This window comes from Eulemur rufifrons, chromosome 30 (assembly GCF_041146395.1).
Source record: "Eulemur rufifrons isolate Redbay chromosome 30, OSU_ERuf_1, whole genome shotgun sequence".
Classification (NCBI taxonomy): domain Eukaryota; kingdom Metazoa; phylum Chordata; class Mammalia; order Primates; family Lemuridae; genus Eulemur; species Eulemur rufifrons.
In genome coordinates this window covers 134,061,007-134,088,739 of record NC_091012.1, presented here as the reverse complement: position 1 = coordinate 134,088,739, position 27,733 = coordinate 134,061,007, and the positions used below count along the sequence as shown (strand labels likewise).

The 27,733-nt window shown below is 39.6% G+C and overlaps 2 protein-coding genes across 2 annotated transcripts in view; one reads left to right on the top strand and one right to left on the bottom strand.

Annotated features, from left to right (window-relative positions):
* Positions 1-18,838, top strand: part of OFD1 (OFD1 centriole and centriolar satellite protein) — a 32,994-nt gene extending 14,156 nt beyond the window's left edge. The window contains exons 10-23 of the mRNA XM_069462962.1: positions 398-517; positions 2,246-2,319; positions 3,730-3,821; positions 5,129-5,318; positions 6,651-6,781; positions 7,305-7,416; positions 9,094-9,702; positions 10,211-10,337; positions 11,844-11,941; positions 13,275-13,394; positions 16,650-16,807; positions 17,674-17,820; positions 18,351-18,418; positions 18,716-18,838. Of these exons, the coding sequence (XP_069319063.1) occupies positions 398-517; positions 2,246-2,319; positions 3,730-3,821; positions 5,129-5,318; positions 6,651-6,781; positions 7,305-7,416; positions 9,094-9,702; positions 10,211-10,337; positions 11,844-11,941; positions 13,275-13,394; positions 16,650-16,807; positions 17,674-17,820; positions 18,351-18,418; positions 18,716-18,758 (2,089 nt within the window). The 3' untranslated portion in view covers positions 18,759-18,838. The remainder of the gene's footprint in view (positions 1-397; positions 518-2,245; positions 2,320-3,729; positions 3,822-5,128; positions 5,319-6,650; positions 6,782-7,304; positions 7,417-9,093; positions 9,703-10,210; positions 10,338-11,843; positions 11,942-13,274; positions 13,395-16,649; positions 16,808-17,673; positions 17,821-18,350; positions 18,419-18,715) is intronic.
* A 3,605-nt stretch (positions 18,839-22,443) lies between these two features.
* The window catches only part of GPM6B (glycoprotein M6B), a 43,273-nt gene continuing 37,983 nt past the window's right edge, over positions 22,444-27,733 (bottom strand). Inside the window, exons 6-8 of the mRNA XM_069463783.1 lie at positions 27,155-27,228; positions 25,735-25,800; positions 22,444-22,593 (exon numbers count right to left, since the gene is read on the bottom strand). Of these exons, the coding sequence (XP_069319884.1) occupies positions 22,444-22,593; positions 25,735-25,800; positions 27,155-27,228 (290 nt within the window). The remainder of the gene's footprint in view (positions 22,594-25,734; positions 25,801-27,154; positions 27,229-27,733) is intronic.

The following is a 27,733-nucleotide window of genomic DNA, read 5'->3' as shown; positions in this document are numbered from 1 at the left end:
TAGAAGCAGTATTATAGAAGAGACAAGCATATGGGTACAATAACTTTTGTTTATAACATTGTGACTACTGTTTCACCCCTGAATTGATTATGGCCATTTGTCTCCTGCAACCATGAAGTGTTATTTATCTTCTGGGAGAAACCACTTTGGTCCTCTTTCCCACCACGCCCAGCCAGGTGCTGCCACCACAGGCTCCCTCTGCTAGAGCCCATACACTGTGCCTGGATCAGTTCATAAAACACATGGAGGACTTTGGGTTCTTCCCTTTAACTTCCTTGTAGTGACAGTCACATAACAGTTTCAGTCTATTGAACTAAAAACACATGGTATTTTTTTCCTAAGTTTGTTACCTCAGATATTGTAGTTTATTTGCTCTGTATATGTTTGCTAATTTCAGGACCCAGAAGCTCCAAGAAGAAAAAAATCAAAGTATGACTGAGGCACTGAAGAGACGGGAACAGAATTTAAAGAGTATTGAGGAGACCTATGACCAAAAGCTCAAGAATGAACTTCTAAAGTAATTGCTTGGCATTTTTAAAGAAGTAATATGTTTGAATTAAGTTGGTGGAAACATGACAAAAACTGATGAAGTAGTTTTCTGACTCACATTTTATGGCAAAATTTAGTGTCTGAAAAAAATATATATTTTCATCAAGTCAATCCTTCACCATGACTATTTGAATTAGGATAGTTTTTAAAAGATACTGCATAAAGAATTGCATCCTCTGCTCTTCTTACTCATAGCTTCACTAATATTTATTGAGGGCCTGTGATTTACTTTAATTTTTAGGGCACCTTGTAAGCTCAGCTTGCACAGTTGATAAGCTGTAATTGGAATTATAATCACTTCTCTTTTCCTCTACCCCACCCCACTCATATTGCCACTAAGATGGGGATATCTAACAATTTAGAAATTATCATACTTAGTGGTCATGCCATTTGTCAATGAACATGTGCCTTGTATTCCTTCAAGGTTCTGCAAAGCCAGAATCAAAAGAAAAGAACTAAAATTAACTATGTGAAGCAGTAATATAAGGAAAGGAAAATAAGGACAACTATGGTTACTTTGGCTTTTCTGTAGTTGAGTTTTGTGTCCCAGTGAATAATATTCTAGTGCAAAGACATTACGCCCATATAGCAACTTTTCTCTTCAGTGGGTGGTATAGCATCTGGTACATGAAAGTGCTCAGTTAATGTTTGCTAAGTAAATACATATGAGGAGGTGACTCAACTAAGGTATTCTGGGCATTTTTTATTTGGCCCCTTTTTATTGCCTTGGCCATAATTTGTCATTGATACTCCGTTATATAGTACTTAGCAAAGGTTTCTTGGGGTTTATTCTTTAAGCGAATCTATTAAAAAAAGAAATACAGCAGCTTTTTCATCTATTGATTTTGAAATGATGCATTTTAGCCACATTTTATGTCAGCTCCTATACTAAAGTAGCAAACACTGAAGTATCTATAGTTGCTAAAATTTTAGGAGTAAATGAATAAAAATGTGTATGTTAATTTTACATGGTTATGGAGATAGTGGACTTTTTGGGTATCATTGTGACATTTTCTACATCCTAGAAGACATCTGTCTGCCTTTGGGGATCCTCATATGACTTTGGCAAGTGTTGGAGCTGGGAGGATGTTCACTACAGGAGACTTCTCTTTCCTTTCTCCCATCTCAGAACCAAAAGGGCAATTGGTAACAGCTGGGGAGGAGAAAGTAAAACTCCATGAAAACGTGCCTTTTGGTATCGCTAATCCAGATATAATGCTCTTGGCAGTTGGTTCTCAAGACTGTGCTTAGCCCCTGAGGGCAAAAGTACTTATCTTGGTTGCAAGTGGGGTGATGGTACAGGTGGACTGGAAGTGACTGCCAAGTTATCATTTGGGATTTAGTCTATTGTGTGCTGTGTTAAGTTTAACTTAATTTGTCTCTTTCCCCTTTTTGTCAGTGGAGACTAACTGAAAAGTGATTGCTTTCAGTAACCTCATGATAACATGACTCTTCATTTTGTGTGACTGAGTTTTTGGGACCCAATGTACAGGATTGAGGCAGGATTTTACTGGACCTTTCCTGTTTAGAATTCTAATCCCTGGCCTTAGTACTGAGAGACTTGAAAGTTTACACATTGTCATTTTCAGTGCCCTCAGGCGCCCCTGTGCTGTACCAAACTCCTGTGTTAGTAGCAGTCTTTCCAGGAAGATATTTAATAACTGAAAAACTCATTTTTAGTTATTCTGATTCTTAGGTATCAACTGGAACTGAAGGATGACTATATCGTTAGAACCACTAGACTGATTGAAGATGAAAGGAAGAATAAAGGTGATTCTTCAGGGGCGGAAACAAAAAGCTATGTTTTTCAGTTCTGATGTTTGGTGTGTTCTATATATTAAAAAATATGTAGCTTACACTTCATTATTCTTACAAAGTAACACATTTTTTGTGACTTCAATTTTACAAAATTAAAATAATCATTGTCTTTTACTACCTTTTTGGAGACCTTCATGTTTAAAACTTTGTATAGTCATAAAAGCCAGTGCTTTATTGTCAGTATTTTACCCAACTTTATTTCAATATATTTTGATAAATAAGTCTGTGGTTGTCAAGAAGGTGCAGTAACTTATTGGCATCAGGTACATATTACTCCTAACCATGAGAGACTTTTTTTTACTTATGGAAAATTTTAACTTCTCTGTCTCCTGTGACCTAGTTTCTTATTTTTTGTGTGTGCGCGCGCGCGCGTGTGTGTGTGTGTGTGTGTGTGTGTGTATTTGAGACAGAGTCTCGCTCTGTCACCCAGAGTAGGGTGCAGTGGCGTCATTGTAGCTCACAGTAACCTCAAACTCCTGGCTCAAGTGCTCCTGCCTCAGCTTTCCAAGTAGCTGGGACTACAGGTGTGAGCCACAACATTCAGCTAATTTTTCTGTGTTTAGTAGAGATGTGGTCTCGCTCTTGCTCAGGCTGGTCTCGAACTCCTGAGCTCAAGCAATCCTCCTGCTTTGGCCTCTCAGAATGCTAGGATTACCGGTGTGAGCCACCACATCCAGCCTTACTTCTAATATATTTTTATGCTTTACATAATATTTCTACTTGACATATAACCTCCTAAACTCTTTTATACATTGGCTTGAGACTACAGAAGTTGAATAATTTTTTATTCTTCAGATATTTTACATTTCAATATATTTCTAGGAAATTACCTGTAACAAGAAGTTGAACTTTTGGTGGAAATTTCAATCAGATTTATGAGAGTAAACCAGGGCTGGATATTTGACATTGACCAGATACCCAATGTGTGACTGTTCCTTTTGCTACTATATTGTGGAGACTCATACTTCTTTTATGGATTAATACATCATGTGTTTAACAAATTATGTTAGGCTTGTGGTAGCTGAAGTGGAAACTATGAAATAATAACAGACAGATCTTTGTCTTTAAGGAAGTTAAGAGCTGTTAGCATCAGGGCCCTGTGCTCTGAGCAGATGGTATAACTCTGGTTAGTATGTGCAGCAGGTGGAATTTCACCACATATATGATAATTATAGCTTCACATCACTTGTTGGGTAATAGTGTTTATTCCTTACTTGCCCCTGAAATTTTTGACCCCTACGTCTGCTATTTAGACTATGAAATAGTGGTCATTAGGACTGACATACTGGCTATAAATATTAAATGGCTTTTTTATTCACTAGAAAAACACAATGGTTATAATTGGTGGGTTCTTTCTTTCAGAAAAAGCTATTCGTTTGCAAGAGGAGCTCATAGCTATTAATTCAAAACAGGAGGAACTTAATCAATCTGTAAATCGTATGAAAGAACTTGAGGTAATTGTTAATCTTGTTGTTTTTTGAAGTAGATTTTAGGCAATATATGAAATTTCCATTTTAGTCATACATAATTTATCTTAAGTCGTTCTTTCGATATGTTTAGACTGTATTATATGGCTAAGAAGGTGGTGGCTGAGGTTAGTTCATTACTTCTTTTTTTTTTTTTTTTGAGACAGAGTCTCACTCTGTTGCCCAGGCTAGAGTGAGTGCCGTGGCGTCAGCCTAGCTCACAGCAACCTCAAACTCCTGAGCTCAAGCGATCCTCCTGTCTCAGCCTCCCAAGTAGCTGGGACTACAGGCATGCACCACCATGCCCGGCTAATTTTTTTTCTATATATATATATTTAGCTGTCCATATAATTTCTTTCTATTTTTAGTAGAGATGGGGTCTCGCTCTTGCTCAGGCTGGTCTCGAACTCCTGAGCTCAAACGATCCGCCCACCTCGGCCTCCCAGAGTGCTAGGATTACAGGCGTGAGCATTACTTCTTCATTTCTATCAAAGTCACGTAGTTGGAAGGGTGGATAGAGCTTTGGTCCTGGAGTCCTGCTTGAATTCTGTCCATCTCTCTTACTGATTGTTTGCCTTTGGGCGAGCTCTGTGACTACGGATTCCTGATCTGTAATCTCTGGGATATTTTCCACATCATATGGTCGTTGAGGGAATTCAGTGAGCTGACTTACAGCAGGTAGCCAATACATTTTTACCTCAGTATTTTCTCTCCTCCCATCAGCAGCAGGTAAAAATTCCTATTATATTGTTATCGTACAGATTAGAACAAAATGAGATGCATTTTTCACATGCCACTGTTACTTCTGTTTATTAGTGTGCTTGTTGTCTGAAGGAGAGAGCTGGAACTTTAGCTACTTAAAATATTTTTTATATGTAAGATTTATTTTTGCAACTGTGAGGACTTATTTGAGAACTTTGTAGGCTTCTGTACCCAAATATGAGATATATTAAGAAAAGGGAAGCACTTCAGAGATCATTTCTATCTCACCCTTTCTCTGTTTTAAAAACATATATTGCTACAATGTGTGATTGTTACTGGGTCTTTCATTGCATCTGGAAGATGGGGTTGATTAATCAGAAATACTTTCTTCAGAGGACAGGTGCCTATAGAATTCAAGTTAGAAGAACTACTTCTGCCCCAACTTGAGGGCAAAAGATAATTTTCATTGCTGTAGTAAGAACCTAAATTCTGTAAGTAAATCATGACTCCTGCTTAAAGCAGCTTGCCACCTTTGACTTTTGCAGTACTGTAAAGTCATCATTCACAAGTAAGTTTTCCTTTTTCAATTTCAGCTTGAGTTAGAGTCTGTCAAAGCCCAGTCTTTGGCAATGACAAAACAAAACCACATGCTGAATGAAAAAGTTAAAGAGATGAGTGATTATTCACTACTAAAAGAAGAGAAAGTGGAGCTTCAGGCACAAAACAAATTACTTAAACAACAGCTGGAAGAAACTAGAAATGAAAACTGGCGTCTCCTAAACCGTATGTCTTTTTTTTTTTTATTTGCATGTTCTAGTAATTCATATTAAGTCAGTATTATAAAACCGTACCTGTAAAGGAGGTTTAAACTGGGAAGATTTTATAAAATTAAGATTCTTGGGCCGGGCGCGGTGGCTCACGCCTGTAATCCTAGCACTCTGGGAGGCCGAGGTGGGCGGATCGTTTGAGCTCAGGAGTTCGAGACCAGCCTGAGCAAGAGCAAGACCCCATCTCTACTAAAAATAGAAAGAAATTATATGGACAGCTAAAAATATATATAGAAAAAATTAGCCGGGCATGGTGGTGCATGCCTGTAGTCCCAGCTACTCGGGAGGCTGAGACAGGAGGATCGCTTGAGCCCAGGAGTTTGAGGTTGCTGTGAGCTAGGCTGACGCCACGGCACTCACTCTAGCCTGGGCAACAGAGTGAGACTCTGTCTCAAAAAAAAAAAAAAAAAATTAAGATTCTTGGATTGAAATTACTTCCTTTTTGCTTGCTGTTGCATAATTAATAGTATCACTGTAAGAAATTCTTTTTCCCATCTCTTTAGAAAGAAGAAATATTTTTCTAAATGTACATCTGCGGATGTATCTGGGCTCCCCTTGCCCTCTGACTGCCCGTTGGGTTTGGCCAGGGGAGACACCAGCAAACACGTGAAAGGGGAGAGGGAGGTCGAGGTTGCTGTCATCCCCACCCCAACCCAGCCTCCACATATAGTGACCCTAGACAGGCCACTGCGTCTCTCAGCCAAGCGAGGTCACAGTGCCTCTCACCAGTGCTCTGCACCAGCTCCCTCTCTCTGCTGGGAATTTCTCCCTCCCTTGATCCTTTAGGCCCAAGGGGTACTACTAGCATGGTCCATCATCCTTTGTGGGTACCCCGAATAAGTTGCCCTTTATTAAAGGGTCCTCATATGACCCACATTGATGATGCCATCTGCTTTCTGCCTGCACCCCAACTGCTGCTGACAGTTGCGTAGATCAGATTGGATCTTAGGGCAGACATGGACAGGCAGACCATGTAGAAAGCTCCTTCTACGCCCTCTGTGCATGGTAGAGGAGAGAGACAGCCTTTCAAGTAAATTTGAGGATCTGAAGGAGTTCTTTTACTTGGAGTAGGACTCCAAGAGTAATGAAGTTGATAATAACATGCATTAAATTCTTTTGTTCTGAAATTTGTGAATCAGGATTGCTTTTAGTTTATTTAATAGGATTAATATAATGTTAATTACATGGGTACAAAGAAAAGGAGCAATTTAAAATGTCTTTAACTGCTTTTGTTAAGGTTAATAATGACCAGGATTTTTTTTTTTTTTTTTTTTTTTTACCTCCTAAGGCTTAGCTCTGCCAGCTCCAGAGCTTGTGGTTTTTCAGAAAGAATTAAAGAAAGCAGAAACTGCTATAGCGTTTGAGCATAAGGAGTTCGAAAGCCACAGGCAAGCTCTGCAAAAACAGCTGCAAACTGAAGTGAGTATTGCTCTTCGCTGGTTCCAGTATTATACCAGTCTACTTTGTAGATATGTAAACTTGGCACAAGTCACACCAGTGTAAATCACATTTCTTTTAACAAAAATTACTCCTTTCTCATCTGAGAAAATTCTCCAGTGATTATATGACTTTATGCTCATAATAGTAATAAAATTGAGAGGAAAGCAAACTCACCTAAGCATAAAATTTTCTGAGTGACTAATAATTCCCACTGTTATCTCTTGAGTCCCACCCTGAGAAATAGTACACACATTCACTGTGACTTCCTGATTTCTGCCTGCATGGCCTAGAGTAGCTGTTCTTTTATATGACTGAAAAAGGTAGTGAAAAACTTGTTTCTGCGTTCTGTTTGTTGTTTTTTTAATAGGGACCTCGTTTATTGGTGTGAAGCTTCTCAGAATTGGCAAAACAGAAAAAGAGAATAAGCGCAATAAGAGCATTTTTCTTCTTGAAGCGAGCTGTGATTTGTTTTGCATTGATTTCTTTCTCTGAATCTTTTCAGATTGAGCAGTCTGCAAAGCTGAAGGCCCAAATACTGGATTACGATGCTTCTGTAAAGAGGTTAACTATTCAAGTTGCTGATTTAAAATTACAACTGAAGCAAACTCAGAGAGGTTAGAGATATTTTTAACCCATAAATATCTTTGTATGTGTAGTTTCTGATGTTTGTGAAAATATAATTGTAATTTATTGAATATTTAGTAATTCTCATGTTAGGGGAAAAGCCATAGAAATATATATCATCTTAGAAATAAAACTCCCTATCCATTTTGGGAATACCAACTGGGTCATCAAGATGACCTGTGAACCAGTCTGTGGCTTGGGAGAGCCTCATGCCCCAAATAGGAAAGAATGGTGGTGACACAGAAGTCCCCAAATTCATCCTGGGCTTTCCTTTTTTATTTGTTACTCTGATAAGACTGATTGGTTATTCATTAGATTTACATATTCCTTGATAGATATATAAATACATGGGGAAAGCAGGGTGGCTTAGCGAAAAGACCATTGCCCTTGGAATCAGGGAACTGTTTTTGTTTTAGACCTCAATTTTGAAGTTAGTTTGACCTTGCATACATCACTTTAACTTTCTTGGGCCTCAGTTTCTTCATTTGTAGTGGGGATAATAGTACCTGCTGGGTATTATGAAATGAGGTGGATTTCAGTCCAGCACCTGGGACATAAAAGACACTCGGGAAGTGATGACTTTGTTTCATTAACTGTGTCTTCAGTGTGTATGCATATCTGTCCCTTCCTACTTCCTGAGGATATTGAAGCTCAGGTACTTTCTTCTTCAGCTGCTTTCAAGCTGAAGAAGTGTGTATGTGTTACCAGTTCAACTAGTTTCTCGCACTTTCTTGTTCTGTGCCTTCCTCAGTTCCCACTTGCGCTCTTTCCTTGTTCCCTTTTACCAGCACTAGTTTTATTTTTATCTGTTTACTCATTTCTACTCTTTCCCATTCCTTATTTTCTCTCAACAATTCTGTTTGCCAAACTGCCCAGAGCTGAAATCATAGTCTCGTTGATCATGAAAAATAGATCAACAAGGATGGGAGTCTTGTGAACATTTGCACTGCCCATGGCAAGCTTCTGACTTGTAGCATCACAAGGAGGCACTGCAGAGGGGCAGTGGGCACGTGCACTGGCCTTGCATTAGGAAATCTCAGTAGCTCTAGGACCTGCCACTGTGTGACCCAGCCTCAGTAAACCTCAGTCCCCCATCTGTGAAATGGGAGCAGTGAGAGTTGTTAGGCCACGGTGTTGTTGTGATGTCAGGTCCTCATTTCCTTATCTGAAACTCGGGCCATACCCTGTGCATTTTGCAACAGCCCTGGGACTTCTAGGAAGTTATCCTATAGTGAAACACATTAATTATTTTGCAGTCACATGTATGAATATTCATGCTGGAATAAATAAAGATTGTAAATGGTTTCACAGCAGTTCATGTCAAGCTTTCAACCAAATGAGTTCAAGTCTGGTTAGGCTTTGCTACTAAATAAATTATGAATAAATTTTCAGTTCTCAGAGCTTTTTGGATTTCAAAATTGTATGTAATAGATTCTGAAATTCTGAAATCATGGTGTTACAAAAGAAAGATGTATGAAGCTGTAGCTGATACATATAAGTTCTCAATAAATGTTAATGGTTATTATTACATGGCTTCAGAAACTGTTTAATGTACAAGTTTGTCCTTATTCTTACTTTCATTGTTCAAAAAAATATTCTCTAATATATTAGTTTTATTCTCTGCCTCGTTCCCCTCATTTCTCAAATTATCTTTTTGTAATCTGCAGCCCTAGAGAATGAAGTGTTCCGCAATCCAAAGCAGTCCACGATTGATCGTTCCGTCAGCAGGTTTATAGGTGGCAAGATGGTGCCTCACATTGGTGATATAAGCCGGCATTTCTTGAACAGTCCTCTTCATGAGGAAAAAATTATAGCAAATGTAGTTGTACCAAGGATCACAAGGTATCTAAATGCAGGGGTGAAGGGTAGTTCATCCGATTCTGACATTGAATTTGTAGCCAGTACTAAAGCAAGGGTCAAAGATCTGGAGCAAGAAGCCGAACGCTTGGAAAATGCTTTTAGAAGTTACCGTCAGAGAGTCATTCAAAGCCCTTCCAAAAGTCCACTCCCACCAAAGAGCCCGCCATCTCTGCACTTGCCGGGAACTCTCAAAAACATCACTTCCAGTTCCCCGGAAAGATGTATTTTTGCAGAGGACAGAATTATCTCTGAGAAGCCTCAGGTGGGCACGTTTAAAGAGGAAAAGAGCGAAGCCTCTTTAATGCTTACGGGCAGCTCAGCCTCACGACTACGCAGGGGTGCTCCCTCCAGACGTCTCTCTTCCACACCCCTTCCAAAAGCAAAAAGAAGCCTTGAAAGTGAAATGCACCTGGAAGGTAAGCCACCACACAAAGGCTTGTGTGATGCTCTGGAGTGGGTAGCCCTGGGCCTTGTAGGACCTCTTACTGGAGTTAGCACAGCCCAAGCCCACAGGCAGTGGTGGGCAGAGTGTGCAGTAGTCAGGCCTTGGGGAGCCCCAGCTGGAGCGATGTGTCCTCCCCCAAGCCTGCGGGCTCCTGGTGATGTTTCCTCCACCACACAGGGTTGCTGTGAGAGGCAGTGGGACAAAGAGCATAAAGGTCTAGTGTTTGCTTGGCACGCAGAGGTGTTCAGGGAGCAACAACGGCCTTTCCTTTGCAGCTGGTTGGTTTTATACATTTTATTATTGCCACTGCAATTTAATTTACATGCTTAAATTGTTAAGTTTATAGATCTTATGCATCATCACTGACTATTTGCAAGGATAACAGTTTATTTTCAAACTAGTAGATCTCTTTAGAAACCATGTTGTTTAGAAACCATGCAATTTGTAATAGTTTTGTCCTGGTTCCTTCTGCCCCTTAGGTTTGAGCAGATCACAGATTGCTTCCCCCAGTTCTTGTTCTGACAGAATGTGCCAGCCATCACCTGCCCAATCTAGGCACAGCCCCTCCAACCCTTCCTTTCCCAGCCCTCCCAAGCAGAAGGTGGGGTAAGTACCACATTCTGGTCAGCTACACTGAATCATGTTACCTGCTGTGCTCTCAGCCTTGACTCATTCGTTTGGTTTTTTTTTTTTTTTTTTTAGATGTTATTAAAGATCATGTGGCAGTATAGAATTTGCAATCAGATTGCAAGATGATGTGTTTTCTTTGAGAATCATCTGAATTACCTGAGGGAAAAAAGATTGCTTTTAGCAAATAAGTAATTTCTACCTATTTGCTAAACTTGATATATAGAATACATGATATGGTATTAATAAGCATTTTCATAGTTCTGTTGAGTAGACTCAGTTTGTAAAGATAAACAAATGTGCAAAATCTGTGAAAGCAAACAAATTGAGGTTATTTTAAAAGTTGGAACAATTTCACACATCATTAAAAAGTCATTTTTAAAAACTACTTTGGCATTTAAATAAACAGATATGGTTCTGATGTGTGTACCAATGAAATAAATTCCAAAGTGATAATGGGCGCTAGAGCAGCGGTTCCCAACCTTTTTGGCACCAGGGACAGGTTTCATGGAGGCTAATTTTTCCACTGACTGGGTGGGGAATTGGAGGCGGAGCTCAGGCGGTTATGCAAGCGATGGGGAGTGGCTGTAAATACAGATGACATTTCGATCACTCAATCGCCCACTACTGCGTGACTCTCCCCCACTTCTTAAGTTTCATGTAAGACAATTTTTCCATGAAAGGGGCGAAGTGGGCCGGGGTAGGGCCAGGCAGAGCTCTGCGGCCCAGTTCCTAACAGGCCACACACCAGTACCAGTCTGGCCTGGGGGTTGGGGACCGCAGCTTTAGAGTATGATCATTGAAGCAGTATGGAGTGGATGTTTTTAGAAACTAGGCCAGTGGGTCAGCTGGGCTACAATTCCAGTCGTGGGTGGACTCCTGCCCATACCTGGGCTCCACGGCAGAGATGACTGACCTCTTAGCTCTGGGCTCAAGCCTGGGCATCTGCATGTTGATGTAGTTCTCTTGTGCAGAGTTGAAAACTGCCACATGTACCTGTCATGGTCCTAAAGCATTTAATTTTTTTTATATTGTACTCTCTTGTGATAAAGGCAAAAGGAAAGACCAGACACGCACATCCGCCCAGTTAGGGCATTTTGATGTGCTCTCACGGTTATGGTATCATGTTGTCAGCTGGTTTATACTGGCAGTGCACAGAATTTGGATTTTTCAAAAATGTTTTGTGGCAATTGAAAAACTTAACTCCTAGGAATGGCATTGAGAGGACAACATTATTCTTTGTTAACAATAATAGTGCCTGCCTCCCAGCATGAGGTGGTTACTGAGGAGTAAATGAGCAAACATGTACTCATTGCTGAGAATGGTGCCTGGAGTGTAGTGAGTTGGAGCTATCCTTTACAAGCCAAAGAAAAAGGAACTTAGTAGAACATTTTCTTGGGTCACAAAAGGCTTTTTGTCACCCTGTGCTCTTGGGTTTTACGTTATTAAAACTTCACATTCATGTATTTTATTCTTCTAATCCAGTCTTTATCAGAGACAAACTGAACTTCAAGACAGAAGTGAATCTTCAAATATGGACAAGCTTCCTTTTAAGGATAATGAGGAATTTGAATCTTTTGAATGTAAGTTCAAATATAAGTACCAGTTTTTATAAGTTGAAAACGTAGAAAGCTTAGTTTTGGTAAAACATACCCATTGGTGTAAAAAGCAAAGCAGTTACAAATTGGGACATTTTTATTTTGTGACATGACTACAAATACAGATATGTCACCTGATTTTTCTATTGTGAAGATTTTTAGGGGTATATCTGAGTTCCCTCTTTAATAATTTCAGTTATTGAACTAATAATAATTTTAGATTAATAATTTCAGAGTTAGAGCAAAGCCCATAAATGAATTCTTAATTTATCAGATTTAAAATAAGTGATCTTCCTCAATTTATTTTTTTCCTTTTTATGGAATACAAAAATGTTATTTTTGTTTAAATTATACTGAATCTGTTGATTGCCTCGGATTTAGAAAACTGTTCTTAGTGAAAGGATGAGGTGAAAGAGTATTAAGAGTCCAGACAGTGTGGCCTTGCCTTAGCCTGAGTCACTTTGTAGCCCACTTTATAAGAATAGAATAGGGATGGAGAGCTGATCATCTCTAAGGTTCTTTCCAGCTTGAAAAATCTGGATGTTCTTTTTATAACCTATTGTTTAGCCTTGTAAACTTCATCTTCAGATCTGAAAGTGTGATATTTTGAACAGTTAAATGAGAGGCCTAGTAAACTTTGTGAAGTGTTTTAAACTTGTCAGTTAAATTATTGATTCATTGATATTTAAATAGAATTCACATGATTATCAGCAAACCAAATGAATTCTTCCCTGTCACTGGATTGATTTTCCTGTTGAGTAATGAATACAATTTTGTAAACAGATTTAATTCTTTCAAGTATAAGAACGTTCACTTTGAGGGCCAGGCACAGTGGCTCATGCCTGTAATCCTAGCACTTTGGGAGGCCAAGGCACGAGGATTGCTTGAAGCCAGGAGTCTGAGACCAGCATGAGCAAGAGCAAGACCCCATCTCTACAAAAAATAAAAAAAAATAAGCTGGACGTAGTGGTATGCGCCTATAGTTCCAGCTACTCAGGAGGCTGAGGCAGGAGGATCATTTGAACCCAGGAGTTTGAGGTGACAGTGAGCTATGATGACGCCACTGCACTCTAGCCCAGGGCAAAAGAGCAAGACCCTGTCTCAGGGAGAGAGGGGAAAAAAATAAAAACACTTTGAGAAGCGACTCTGTTGGCACGGGGTTATGTTGTGAGCATCTTAGAATCCTGTGAAGGAAGGGTGTGCCCAGCTGCTTTGGCTGCAGTCCCCGTGCTCTACCGTCATCACCCCCACCCTGCCCTGCCCTCCTCTTGCTGTTATTATTGAGGCCTCATGGGACAATTGTTTGTGCCTCGTGCAGATGCAGGGAATGTGCCAAGGCAGTTTGAAGTGGCTGGGCCTCATCCTGCTGGTGATATGCCTCATGTGGACGCTGCCGCAGCTGCTGTGCCCACCAGACCCATCTCGTATCACAGCCCCAGTAAGTCTGTCTTTTTGTTAACTAACGGTCAGCATGGCCACATACCAAATACCCATCTGCGTGCTCTGTAAATTATTTTACGAATCATTAGAGGACTTTCTGTAGGTGTGGATTTTTCAAAGTCTTGGGGTTGGGGCATTATCATTGTTAATGACATTTCCAAAGTGACTCCCAGTGTGAACATGTAAAGACAGTGCTGAGGAGAAGACTGTGAAGGAACGGCTTCTCATTTAGTCTTCCCAGGCCAGTTGCTTTTTAAAAAATTTTTTCTTTAACTGTTCAGAGTCTGGCAGAGAAATTATGCTTTTCCCTAAGACTCTTCTGCAAAAGCCATTCCACGAGAGCCTTGTCATCCTGGGAAATCATGGTTAAAAATTGAAATAATGATTAACTCCCATTATATATCTTTAATGTGATTGTAATATTTTAATACTATTTCTTTTTCTAACTACTTGCTTTTTTTTTTTTTTTTGTCCCCCTGCCTCCACCTACATGCTTCCTTTGTGTCTTAAATTAGGACAGAAAAACCTTGTATTTCAAGCTTCAGAAAAGCTGACAACATTGTTAACTTATCACTGGAGGAAAACTGGTCATCAGACTTTTCTTGTCTGGCCACTTTCTCTTCCCTCCAGATCAGCCACTTCCCTCGCTGGGGGTGGAGGGAGAGGGAAGAGAGCTCTGGGGCGATTTGTGCTTCATTGCAGGGTTCGGCCCATGGCCAGGTCCTTTTCTTCTTGGACCAAAGTGTTTCATCCTCAAATTTGAAAGGAAATTTCTCAAGTAAAGCTATCTCCTAGTCCCTCCCAACATTAGGGAAACATCCCCAAAACACATCCAGAGCCTCTTGTTAGCAATTTCTTGGTTTAAGTCATGGTACTCAGGAATATGAAAAATTACTGAAGGAAGCAAGAGGTTCTGAGAGGGTTGATTTTGCGGATTCCAGAGTAAATCTGCTTTGGAAAGCACTCACTGAATAAGACTTAATCTGGAGCCTTCTCTCTGCTGGATACTTTCCTAGGGACTGAGCATACAGCAGGGAACCAAACCAAGCCTCCCTCTACCTTCCTGGAGCTTCTAGTGGGGGAGTCGCATGGTTAGCAAGCTGTCACAGAGGTTAGCAAGCTCTCCCAGCTGGGAGGTGCTACGACAGCTGAGTAGGTGAGTAGGGGCCGTGGCTGCAGGTCGAGAGTATCTGATAGGCAGCCATTTGGCACAGACCTGAGTGAATCAGGGAATAAAAATAACAGGATAGGATAAGGGAAATCAACTGAGTACCTAGGTGTTCTGCCTCTGAGATGGAATGTAGATTATAATAATGGCTTTTCAAATAATTATTAAGCGGCATGGTTAATATTTTGGTTATTGAGAAATTCTCTTATATTCATCATTTCACCTGTTCATCTGGGCAGAGAGGAAAATGGAAAAAGGCTGAAACTTAGTATCTCTGAGGTGCTCAGTGGACATGCTTCTTTTCTTTGCTGTCATGTCCAAAGGTTTCTGTATGCCACCCTGCAGCTATAAAATATACCTGACCAGAGAAGTAGCTCTTTTTTCTTTTTTTTAAATTGGCACCTAAACAATACTCCTATTTTGAGATTGCTGTTTTATATAAGAAAGCAATATTATTTAGGAGTAACCCTTCTTTTGCAAGGAGGAAGTTGCATTTCTGCCTCTGGAAGTGATTAACTGCCTACTCTGGTATTTTAATTTCATGAGAAAGAGAGAGGGAAGACTGTGTTACTTTTCTCGTATTAGTAAAACTAACTCGGTTCCTCCTGATGACTTTAGAACAGCGCACAACAAAAAGGTTCAAAGTCCTCTTGTGAAACTATGAATTTTTCTGCTTATTAGCATTGCTTGAGTAAAAAAAGAAAAATGTAGGTTATGGGTCAGAGCTGGAAGAGAAAGGTCAACATAATTGTCTGTGGGATTGAGATTTAATTAAACCTTTGAGGTATAGGAACCTGTACCAAAAGCTAGAGGAAACAGTCAAGTAATTAAAACATAGGCCTTGCCCGGAAGAAGGAATAGAAGTGGAAGAAACAGTACATGTGGTTTCTGGTAAAGCAAGTACAAGATACCGTGCAAGTAAGATAGATGCTAAAGTGGTTGTCACGTTAGGAATAAGGAGGGCCTCACAGAGGACATGACATTTCAGCATTTGGGGCCCTGTGCGAGGAAGGGAGTGCCGCAGGCTGAGGAGACAGTGAAGGCAAAGACACAGAGCAAGGACAGTATAGTTGTGGTCGGGTCCCAGTGAGTGGCTTGGTACAGATAGAGTATTTCCAGTATGAAGTTAGCGGTGATTGTAGGAAATGAATCTGGAAAGAAAAGGGCAGATTGTCAGAGCCCAGAGCAGAGACCTTGCACAGCAAATCCACATCTTCCCCTCAGGGAATGCCTGGTGCCGACGAGGACAGGTTGCTGGAAGGCAGAGATTGAGGGCAGGGAGGGCCTTGCCTCGAATATTCTGTAGTCCAGGGAGATGGTGAGAAGGACCCTTGCTGCAACTGCAGGAGGGCAGTGCAAACCTACAAACCATGGTGACAAGTGCACGAGCATAGAAACAGCATGTCAAGGCCCAAACAATCGCTGCGGGGATGAGGCGGGCCATGGAGTTTCCACGTGCTTATGGCAGGGAACCGCCAGCAATGTGGATGTGAGGCTAGGGGGAGAGAGCAGGATATAGGAAAAGATGTGGGAAGGATCTGTATATATAGAGGCCGCCATCAGCCCGAAGGATGTGGGGAATGAATGAATGGCGAGATAGCTGGAGCTGCCAGGGGAGGGCGGTAGCATGGGTCTGTTCAGGGTGAGAGAGACTTGAGCATTTTTATGGGAGTAAGAAAGTTCTGAAACTGCTATGTACAGAAATAGGACTCATGGCTCAGTTAGGGTCCTAAGGATGGGGGAGGGATTGTAATCAGAGGGAGGGGCAGAAATACAGGGTTTTCCTTGGTGAGAAGGGAGAAGATGGGTGAAGAGGAAGAGAAAATATGACATGGAGTCAGTCGTGGTAAGGATGACTTGTATTTGTCTCAGTGAAGTGAAAGGTTGGGGTGTGGTGCAAGGAGTGGGATTGGGGCTTGCAGTCAATGGAAATGGAGCAGCGACTTGAAGCAGGTCGATGGAGTCATCCCAAAACCAAGCAGCATCTTCTTGAGTCTTGGCAAGGGCTCCTGCAAACTGGTCTTGCCTTCGTTTGAACAATCTGATGCTGGAAGCTACTCACTCTTTGTTTTTCTGTCTTATTAGGTGTAGATCAGAAACAAATTAAAGAACAAAAGGAAGAAGATAAAATATGGGCACAGCAAGTAAAAGAACGAAGGCAGAGAGAAGAAAGAAGGCAGATTGACCGACAGGAAGCTTTAGAAAGGGAACGAAGAGAACTGGAAAAACTGGATCAAGAAAGGGTAATGCGTACAACTCAACTCTGTACTAGTTTCTCCATCGTACACCTACACCGGAAGTACCTTGAGCTCAGGGAGGGGAGTCAGCAGTGTCTGAAGTCAGAGGAGTGACAAGTGACTTAAAAGGCATCCCTGTCCTCTCCTTGTCTTCCACGAAGTGAGAAAGGCTGCACAGAATATACACCTTATGAATTTCATAGTAAAGGATAGTTTTTGAAACCACTATTCATGTATTCTTATATGATCCTTAAAATAAGCCCATAAAGGAGGTAGACTGTACTATGCTTTCCTGCAGAACTTTGCTTTGGTAACGGGGTTTAAAGAGGCAGCTCCCAATGTCAGCTAGCTGGGACTAGAAAAACCTAAGGGAGAGGGGGTGGCAGCCAAGTTCACTGTTGCTTCTAGAGGCACAAAATGGCCTTTCTCCTTCTTCTAATTCTCTTCTTGCTTTCTGTGTCCTGATTCAGGTCCTAAACAGATGGATTACTCTGGCCACTTAACAGTACTGCTAAGTGTTGCTTAACTTAATCTTCCATATGAACGTTCCTTGGATTCCTGGTTAATTTGGGTCTAAAGCACAGGACACTTTAGGCAAATTAATCCCTTCCTTCATTGAAATAACATGTCTGTCTCCCTTTGGTAGCAATGACTTCAATTTTAAATACACACACACACACACACGCACACATGCACACACACGCATGCGCGCGCGTTGTCCAGTTACTTTCCGGACAGCGCTCATATATATAGTTCTCTGGCATGCAGGCTGTACTTAAAGGATCAAGATTATATTGTACATTTTATAAATACTTTAAAGTTTTAAAAACATATTTGTGTTTTTCCTATTTTGGTGCCCATCTATTTTATAGAGAATGATTGAAGAATCATTGAAGATTGAAATGGAAAAAGAAATAAGTATTCAAGAAACAAAAGACACATCTGTTCCTGAGGAGGGCACTTTAGAGAAATACATGAAAATCATCCAGCAGGGGCAAGACCAGCAGTTGGCAGATGAGGTGCTGATGCCATGGACAGGGCAGTCTGTGGGTGGGGACACCCGAGGCTTTTGTGGGTTTTTTTTTTTAACATCTTGGGACAGGAATCTGTCTTCTCCACTAAGGACAAAGAGATTAAAAGCATACAAAATCCAGAGTTCAAATGGAACCTCAAGTCTTTTAAATACATTATACTCCTGACAAAATGTCATAGTTTTTGCTTAGGTGAAAGACTTAAGAGATTTTGATTTGTCAGAGTTTGTAAAGGTTGGGATATCTCTTACTGTTTTAAGAACAAGAAATAATGTCTCAGTATTGATGCATTTATTATGATAGACCTTTTATTATTTAAGTCTGAAGTATTATAGGTATTGAAAATGCATGCTGTATAGTTTTATTTTGATGTGCTTGCTAAATTTCATGTTTAAAGGTCACTTTTTAGACTCTTAAATAACATATATTTCAAAAACAGTTCTTAGAGTAACCAAAATGTTTCATAAAATTAATGCATATCTAATTTCAAATTTCTTCTTTCCTCCTCTTCGTATAAGGGTTCAAAACAGATGGTTGGAGAAGGCTCCCTAGTGGACACGCTGCCACCTAGTGAAAAAGAGGAAAGGTATGGTTTCTCTGAACACTGTGTTCCATACGTGAACCATTATTGCTCATTTTGTCAGCCAAAGGAGACGGTCAGGTATTTTAGGTTGCCTGTAAGAAATTACTGAATCAGTCAAAATGACTGACTTAAAAAAAATAAATCACTTGTTTTTTAACTTGTGAAATTGGTCCTGATACAAATTGTAAACAAGGGTAGAAACCCCACAGGGAAGGAGTGAGAACAGTATGAAGATCCCAAATAAACTTGACATGAATTTTTAAATTTTTATATTTTTAATTTTTGTCTTCTCTAATTTAGTTCCACACACTTATCTCCTGAAGGCCCAGAAGAGTCGTGGTAATTGTGTTTGCCGTGCAGATTCTTACGTACAATGAGAAGTCATACAACATTGAGTGCTTTCTAAGTGTTTCTCTGAAATCAGACAAAATTCTCAATAAAAAGTTTGTATAATCCAATTTGATTTTTCTGTAATTATATTTGGTACTGTAGTATATGAACCAAGAATAATCTTAGTCAAGTGAAACCCCTTCTCTAGCCATAGAATTTCTCATTCATTACACGAAAATGAACTGGGTTTTTTTTCCTTCTTTATTTTTGTTTTAAATTTTTAAATGAGTATAACCTATCTTATCAATCAACCACAGGCCTAGATTTTGGAGGTTTAAGCTGTGTTCCTCCCTCTCTAGAGTTGGGCTACCACCTGTAAAACAGGAAGCCATCTTCTCTAATGCTCTCTTGCTCTCTGTCTGAACTTATTTTCCATTCTAGGCACCAGAAATAGTATGATAATCACTTCTGGTCTTTACTTTTGACATCAGCTATGGTTTGAATGTATATGTCCCTCCCAAATTCATGTTAGAACTTAAACCCCAGGGTGATAGTATTAAGAGGTGGGGCCTTTAGGAGGTGATTAAGTCATGGGGGTGGAGCCCTCATGAATGGGATTACCAACTTTATAAAAGGGCTCATGGGAACTAGCAGGGCCCTTTTTTGCCTTTCCACCATTTGAGGACACAGCAACAAGGCAACATTTTGGAAGCAGACACCAAACCTGCCAGCACCTTGAACTTGTCAGCCTCCAGAACTGTAAGAAACACATTTCTGTTCTTTATAAATTACCTGCTTTAAGGTATTTTGTTATAGCAGCAGGAACAGACTGAGATAACATCTTTATTGTAGAATCTTTGGTACTCATAATTTAATGAATGGACTTAAAGTGTTTGGTGGTTTGTAAATGAATAGGCCCCTCCCCTGTAAGTTTGACTTCATTTTCATCTCTTAAAAGTCAAAGTTTACAAGGTATAATTGGAAAAATCTCTACTGTCTAGAAGGTCCTATGTTTTGTGGCAGGATTATGGTCGATAATTAAGATATTGCTTGTGATCTAACCATTATTTAGTTTACTCGGTTGACTCATGGGACTTAATTGCACAAAAAGCTATTTAAACAGAAGATACTAAGTAGTGTGACAAATAGCACACTAATTGGGCTCCTGATTGTTATCCTGCCATGAGTGAATGAAGGTTGGTGATCCAGAGTCAGCTCCACATTTAGAAATGTCAGTGTGTCAATAATGACAAAGGCTAGTCCTCACTAAGAAAGGTCAGATGTAGAAAATCCAAATGTATAATCATGTTGACAGATAAGTAGTTTAAACAGATTATAAAATGAAATCCTAAGTAACAAATTTAGTTCTGCTTTAGAGAATAACTGTTAGAACTAGATTTTTTTTTTATATTCCTGAATAAATCTTTCAATAGACTGTTATGCCTTGGGTTTTAAAAACAGCGAACGGTACCTGGACCCTTATTAAGGCTCCCCATTGTTTCTGCTTTGTCCAAGCTTAAGCCTTGTGTTAATCCCATAGGTTGACAGCTTTATTTGTTGAAGCTAGTTAGAAAAATTCTTTTCACAGAGAACTGTATAAAGTGCTAGTGGCACTTTATGTCAAATACAGCCCTGTTTGTTTGTTACAGTATTTTCTCAAATTGCTCTCGCTGAAAGATTTTTGTCAGAAATAAGTAGCAGTCTCACAGACTTGATGTCCATACAAATGTGAAATCTTGATTATGCATATTATTTAAAATTGACACCATACTGAGGACAAAGAAAGATGATAGGATTTATGTATGGTAAAAAAGGCAAGTGAATGAAGCTATAATTTTATTTAATTACTCTTAGTACATCCACAACTATTTCTACCTAAATAGATATTTAAAATAAGCATACACAAGTATTAACTATTATCTACAAATATTTATTGTAACACTTGAATAGAACTACAGGAAGCCCTTGGCACTGATAGAAAATATTGATTCACTGTTAGGTTACAAAAATTTATACATAGCAAAATTTAATGCTCTTTACATAAAAAATATTAGACTACTTAAACAAAACTTTTGAAAATTCCTGGTAATAGCTACCAGAATTAGAAAAGTAAAATTAGGCTTTAGACACTGCCTTTTCTAGAACACTGGACTCTGACAGCACCTCCACTGCTGGAAAGAATAGTTAAGTCTGTCATGCAACAGGAAAACAAAACACTAAGCTATTTCAGAACAACTGTTCTACACAGACGAGAGCTTCTCCCAATTAAAAAAAAAAAAATCCAAATAGGCATTTTTAGGCATTAACCAAAAAAAAAAAAATCCAAATGAAATATACTTGCTGTTCAATTTTAATAGCATCTTGATAAAGGTATGCTTCCTTTCATTTGAATACATTTCTGCACATGTATATGTTTTAAAATCCAGGAAACAGCCAAACCACAAGTTAACTCTTAACATGAATATACATAGTTAACCCTATAGTAAGCAGCCCCTTTGAAAAGCACTGATGCACCCAACAGTTATATGGATCATTTATTTCATAAAGAACAACACAAAGTTTACCATCACTAATACCCAGTACCTATAGTCACTTAATGTTCTGGAACACAATGATGTTAGAAGGCAAGTTTCTTTTGAAAATGGCTTAAACTCAAGCAGTTTTCTTGCTGAACATCAAACTTTATTATTCCAGGAAACAGATTTAGATAAGAAAAAATGAAATACCAACCCTAATTTAAATTACTTAAGTATTCAAGTCTATAAAAGTAGGAGGCTAGAGGTCTGTGGTCAGTTTGTAATTAGATTTTAGATAGTTGGTATGAAACTGTAAACTCACTATCCAGACCACTTAAATAGTTTAGAATGGTGGTCATTTTAATAAGGTAACACTTCCTAATTAAGAAAAACAAGGAACAAATTCTGTGAAGGATTTTTGGGTCTGTGGTTATAAATTCTTAGAAATTTAAAGCAAATACTCATTAAGGCAGAGCCGAAATTTCCCAAGAATGATAACAACTGGATCAGTATCATTTTGTTAAAATGAAATCTATGATAAATTGATTCTGGAAAGCTCGTCAATGAGTCAGAATCCGGCTTCTTCAGTAGTAGGGTAAGCAGAATTGCAAGAGCTCATTTTAGCATTATTGAAAAATTTGATTGGCTCAGGAAATTAATGGGTCCTGGACTTGGGGCAGAGCTAATTTAAAAAGTCAGTTGTAAGAATCACATTACCTTTGAGCCAAAGTTTAATAAATGTCAGCTTTCAGAAACAGAACTTCACACCAATTCCATTTTATTTCCTCCTTAGATAACATTTGAGGACAGATGTCATATGTGAATTTATGGTCACATCCTTTGTCCCTATGAAAAAGTAAGAAGTATTCCACTGCTTTTCGTGATAAAATTGCTCTAGCAGTAAGTGTGAACGTGCCACAAATTTCAAAAGAATGAACAATCATTTTGTCAAAGTGTTGCCTTTTAAAATGGCTAACATGAAACCTCCAATATTTGTTCTAAAGAAAAAAGATTTACCCACTGGAAGGTTTTCCTAGCGATACATCCCAGCAGCTTGAAACAGTGAAGTGTTTACATGTCTACGTTAGTTTGTTTGGTGGGATACACATCTGTACTGCAGAGCAGCTGTCTGATGATTTGTCAGAACTGTGAATGCGTCGGCCGAAACACTCTGGCAAACATTTATGTGTAAGAATTGAGTTGCTCTTTTGACCGAGACTGGATATCTTGCAGTTCCTGTTCCTCCTTTGCTTTGATATCTTGGTAAGCCTGCATTTTGCTCGCATCCTTTAAGTAAGCCCAGTTAGAAGACAGTATCATGAGGAAGTGGATCTGGAAGAGAAGGGTGAGCATGATGGCTAGTGAGCATGTGAGAAGGCAAAGCGAGGTGCTAGTCAGATTAGACAGACTTGACTTTAAAGGGGGCGAGGGTTATTCTGTATTAATACTTGTTCTGCTAGCAGAGCTATCAGATACTGAAAGCATACTCTAATTGGTTTCGCATTAAAAGGCTGAAGAAAAGTTAGTATACAATGAACTGGAAAAAAAATGGCCAAAGGTATTGTTAAGAAAAAGCAAAAATGAAATATAAGAGGGTGCTTTTTTACCATTCTGATAGTAATTTTAAAGACTAATGCAGGGCAGAAACACACGTATTTGTTTTAAGTGTATCGCAAAGATCTTTTCTACCTGTGGATAAAAATCAATTCCCCCAAAGGCCTAAAAGTGTGAATAATGTTTATTTTGAGTAATTAAAAAACTACATATTTAACATGGAAAAAATTAAATGAATGTCAAAACAAAATTAAGAACTATAGGCAAAGCATGCAGTCTCTGTGTTAACAAACTCTTAGTAGAGAAACTACATTTTTCATTTTGTAAATACCAATATTTCATTTCACAAAATGTAAAAATCCTTATTATTCTTTACAGTTGATGTGGCAAACACTTCTTTCCTGTTTATTTTCCTCATTTCTCCTGCAAAGTAAATCTACATCTCAAGTTCTTATAGTTCATACTTCCTTCTCAACATATTTGAGACCTTTAGATCCAGCCTAGTTTCTCTTCCTGTTAAAATCTTATGTGCAGTTTGAGAACTAGCTATGAGGAAACAGTTATTACTCAACAAAACACAACAATTTAAGGTTACCAGTTTTGTGGGCTCTACAGGAATGATTGTGTTTGCAAAAAAAAAAAAAAAAACCCACATGTAAATTCTTTTTATCAGAGAAAACAATTGGGTGACTTTTTTCTTCAAATTTTTATCTGGCTTATTTGAGGGGCATTTGGTAGTGAACCATGTGATCAGGAAAAAAAGTTTTAAATCAAATTTAGAACATATTTGTAACATTTTCCAGAAAGGATCTGACAAAACAAAATCCAGATTAAACTGGTTCTCTTCCATTTCATCAACATTTGTTTTTGTTTTCATCATTAAAATTGGTTATCAAACAAATAGTGGAAAATGTGGGTATTCCAAAGTGTTAATACTTCATTTAGAGATACTGCTCAAAGTTTAAGTTCAAGAAAATTATTTTTCAAAGGATGCTCACCAATGTCAGTAAATAACTGAATCCTTTTCAAAATGTGGAAATAGCCAGATCTCATTATTTTGTAATTCAGGTACAGTAAGTCATCTTATTAATCTACCATGCAAAATGAGTTTACTACATAAAGCTATTTACAAATTACTGTAACAGAACTGCAGAAACCTAGACTCTGCTTTAGTCTGGAGTGTCAGTGATATTTCACGCTACAGAGCATAGCTCTCTAAAGCTCCTTATTGGCCTTATGCAATTAGAATTTAGTGCAGCAATCTTCCCGACTCTTAAACTTCAAAACCGCATAGTTATATGTAGTAGCCATCATGTAGATCAGCTGGTGGAAGAGAACAAAACAGGACAGTAAGATACAGGCAGTGAGGCCGATGCCATGACACTTCTAAACTTGGGCGGGCATGGTGCCCGCGCTCCTAGCCTAAGGTGCTTCTTTTTCCCCCCCTTATAATCACAACAGATGATTTTCATATCTGGCACACATAAACGTTTTCTCATAGTCCTTTGTTCGGCCCTCAGTACATTTATTCAAAGGACTTGGACATGTTTTAAGAATAACAGGGAGCTGGGTCAGCAGCACGAGAAGGATGAAGCTAAATGCTCATTTCCCCCTCATCTTCCCCAGCTGCCTCTCAGCAGCAATTAGTCCTTGTCCTGCGCCTATTGCTCAGCCAGGAGCACAGGTCACCACCGTGACTCCCCGGCTTTCTTTCATGGGCTGATAATGGGAAGGAATGACTTAATGGGTAAACTGGGAATGACTCCTTTTTCGAGCAGCTGAGATTTTTCCCCTTGTTCTACCAATCTTAGTTGGTTTTCTTCAAATCATAAATCAAGCCCTCCAAAATCACATATATACACACACACATACATACACGTGTGTATTGATTTTCGTAATTCACAGATTCCATTTCTGAGAATTTGCCTAATTGCTAAAATTTATTTATAATCCCCAAATTGATATTTGAAGCACCTTCAGTTATTAGGGAACGCGCACAAAGCAGTAAAACAGCTGTCACCCAGTGCACACATTCTCAACTGAGGTCGAACATGACGACACTCCACTACCTTGTTTCTGCTCTCAGACTGTAAACAGGTGTCCTTCTCAAAGTATATTTAGGGCCATGTTTTTCACATTTTTATGATTTTTATTGGTGATTCTGCTGCTTAAAATGGTTCCCAAACGTAGTGTTGCAGTACCGTCTAGTGTCCCTAACACAGGAAGGCTTCGATGTGCCTTACTGGAGAAAATGTGTTACAATAAGCTCTGTTCAGGTATGAGTGATAGTGTTGTCTGTAATTCAATATTAATGAATCAACTGTATATGGAATAAGGTGTCTTTACACAGAAACACACATAAAACAAGGTTATATATTGACAGGCTGATGAAAATGATGTGACCAGAGGCTCACAGGAACCCTACCCTGTATTTCCCCTAAGAGCAATGGTTTAGTATTCGCTAATTCAGTGTTTGAGGAGACTTTATAGAACATAACTACTACGTATGATGAGCTCAATATGTACACACTCATGTATGTATATGTGCGTATTTCCATTTGGAAGTTAAGATTTCTTGGCAAAGAAATGGGTAATGCCTCACATGAGCATTTGTCCGCGTCTAAAGTCATGAAGCTAAGTGCTGAATGCAACAAGGCAATATGTTAGGCCTAGTCAACAGGTGTTGGTACCCTTGCCTCTTTCCAGAGTCCAAATTGCATCACCTACAATTGGTGCCAAGGCAGCCAACTAGTGCTTCCTGCAAACTAGACATGTGGTTGGTTTCCACAGGTGCCAGTTACCAAGATTGACTGCCAGCATCGTTGGCTTTGGTAGGCTGGTAAAAACTGGAAGGGAAATCTGTCGTTTAGGGGCTGGAGGGAGGGGCTAGACTAGGGTGGTCCTGGGGCCGTTACTCACCAGAGCAATGACGGTGGCGCCAGCTCCCGCACAGGCCACAATGAACAGGTGATAGGACATGTAGAACTAGGAAAGAACAGGGCACCAACGTAAGCATTTGATGTGGGATGAAATGGCCCACACCATTGTGGGGTGCGGCTTCATCTTTCTCCTTGCGGCTGTTCTCTGCAAGGCTGAGTGCAGGCCTGCGCTGCCTTCAAGCTCTGCCTGCACATGGGAATCACCTGGGGAGCTTTAAAAACTTTCTGATGCCCAGGCTGCCCACCCCAGACCAATTAAATCCGAATGCTGGGGGCTGGGTCTCAGCCATCAGGATACTGTAATGCTCCCTTGAGGACTGCAATGTGCAGCCAAGGTTGGGAGCCCCTGCTTTGAGACATTTCCTGTTATGGATGTACAAGTTGACAAGCCAGATCGGGTGAGGGCTGATTATTTCTGTAACTCAACAGCACGTTAGGATGTTCTTAAATATGCAAACTTCCACCAGTGCATTTAAGAATTTTGCCTTATCAACAGTTGGCCAATGACTGAAGAATATTCTAGGGCTGAGAGAGTTTAAAACCAAAGTGTTATGATATACTGCCAATTAAGAATCAATGAGAGATAGAGAAATAATATCAAGTCATTCTGGAAATATAAATGATTGAATATGGCATCATCTGTTAAAAATTTGGTATATACACAAATTCAGTGGAATTTTTTTTTTTTTTTTTTTTTTGAGACAGAGTCTCGCTTTGTTGCCCTGGCTAGAGTGAGTGCCGTGGCATCAGTCTAGCTCACAGCAACCTCAAACTCCTGGGCTTAAGTGATCCTACCGCCTCAGCCTCCCGGGTAGCTGGGACTACAGGCATGCGCCACCATGCCCGGCTAATTTTTTCTATACATATTTTTAGTTGGCCAGATGATTTCTTTCTATTTTTTTTAGTAGAGACGGGGTCTCGCTCTTGCTCAGGCTGGTCTTGAACTCCTGACCTCGAGCGATCCACCCGCCTCGGCCTCCCAGAGTACTAGGATTACAGGCGTGAGCCACCGCGCCCAGCCCAGTGGAATCTTTTCTATGAAAATTAACTTACATTTGTTCTGTGACAAGTGTTATACTTTGAAAAACTTTCTAAAGGAGAAAGAGAAGAATCTAGGTATATTTTCAGATTTACAGGTTTGGGATCATTCCTAAATTATTGCCCAAAGGAAAAGTTCTCCAACTCCTAAGGATCCTCACCGAATGGGTTGGACCATATGAAGTGGCTATTTTTGTAGGTCAAAACTGGCTGAATACTGATGGTTACACACAGTTCAATCTTAAAGAGTCTACAAAAAAGAGCTTTCCTTAGTAGCATTTTAACCATCTCTCTTGCTCTTTCTAGCTGCCTAATATTACAAAAGGTGACCATGTGAGCCCACTGAACTATGCCAGGTTTACCTCATTGGTGTTGCAGATGTTCTCTAGAGCAGAGCCACATATTTTTCCTGGGAAAGCATTCCAAGGAATAATACCTGTAAAATGAACCCCAAGGGAACGTTAGTGCAAACTACAGTGCCTCATGTTCTTATTAGACCTTACCATTTTGGATGACGGTAACAGTGTAATTGTAGGCTTTGTTCTTCACCAACAGTTGATGTAGCTGCTGTCTGCACAATAGGCATTTTGGAATAGTAAGCCCCATTTGGACAGTAGGGCAAGAGCAAAGTCAACTAGTTTTTAAAAGATTTAAACAGTCAGATATTTTTTTCCCCTATAAATTATGCTTTGTTCAGTGAAGTTGATATTTGTAAAAATTGATTTTTCCAAGGTAAGCTTTCCCTACAGTGCATTTATTAACTATAGGTAGACAAGCACAGGATGACCCCCTCGTAAAGCATTTTATCATGCTGAAGTCCAGTACCAGAGGCGGGGTCAAGCACAGTCTTTGGATTCTCTCTCACTGTAACCCTGAGTCCCCTCTGCAGTGACAGCTGTCCATTAGGCTACTGTTCTTCTTCCCCTTTGATGCATAGGTTT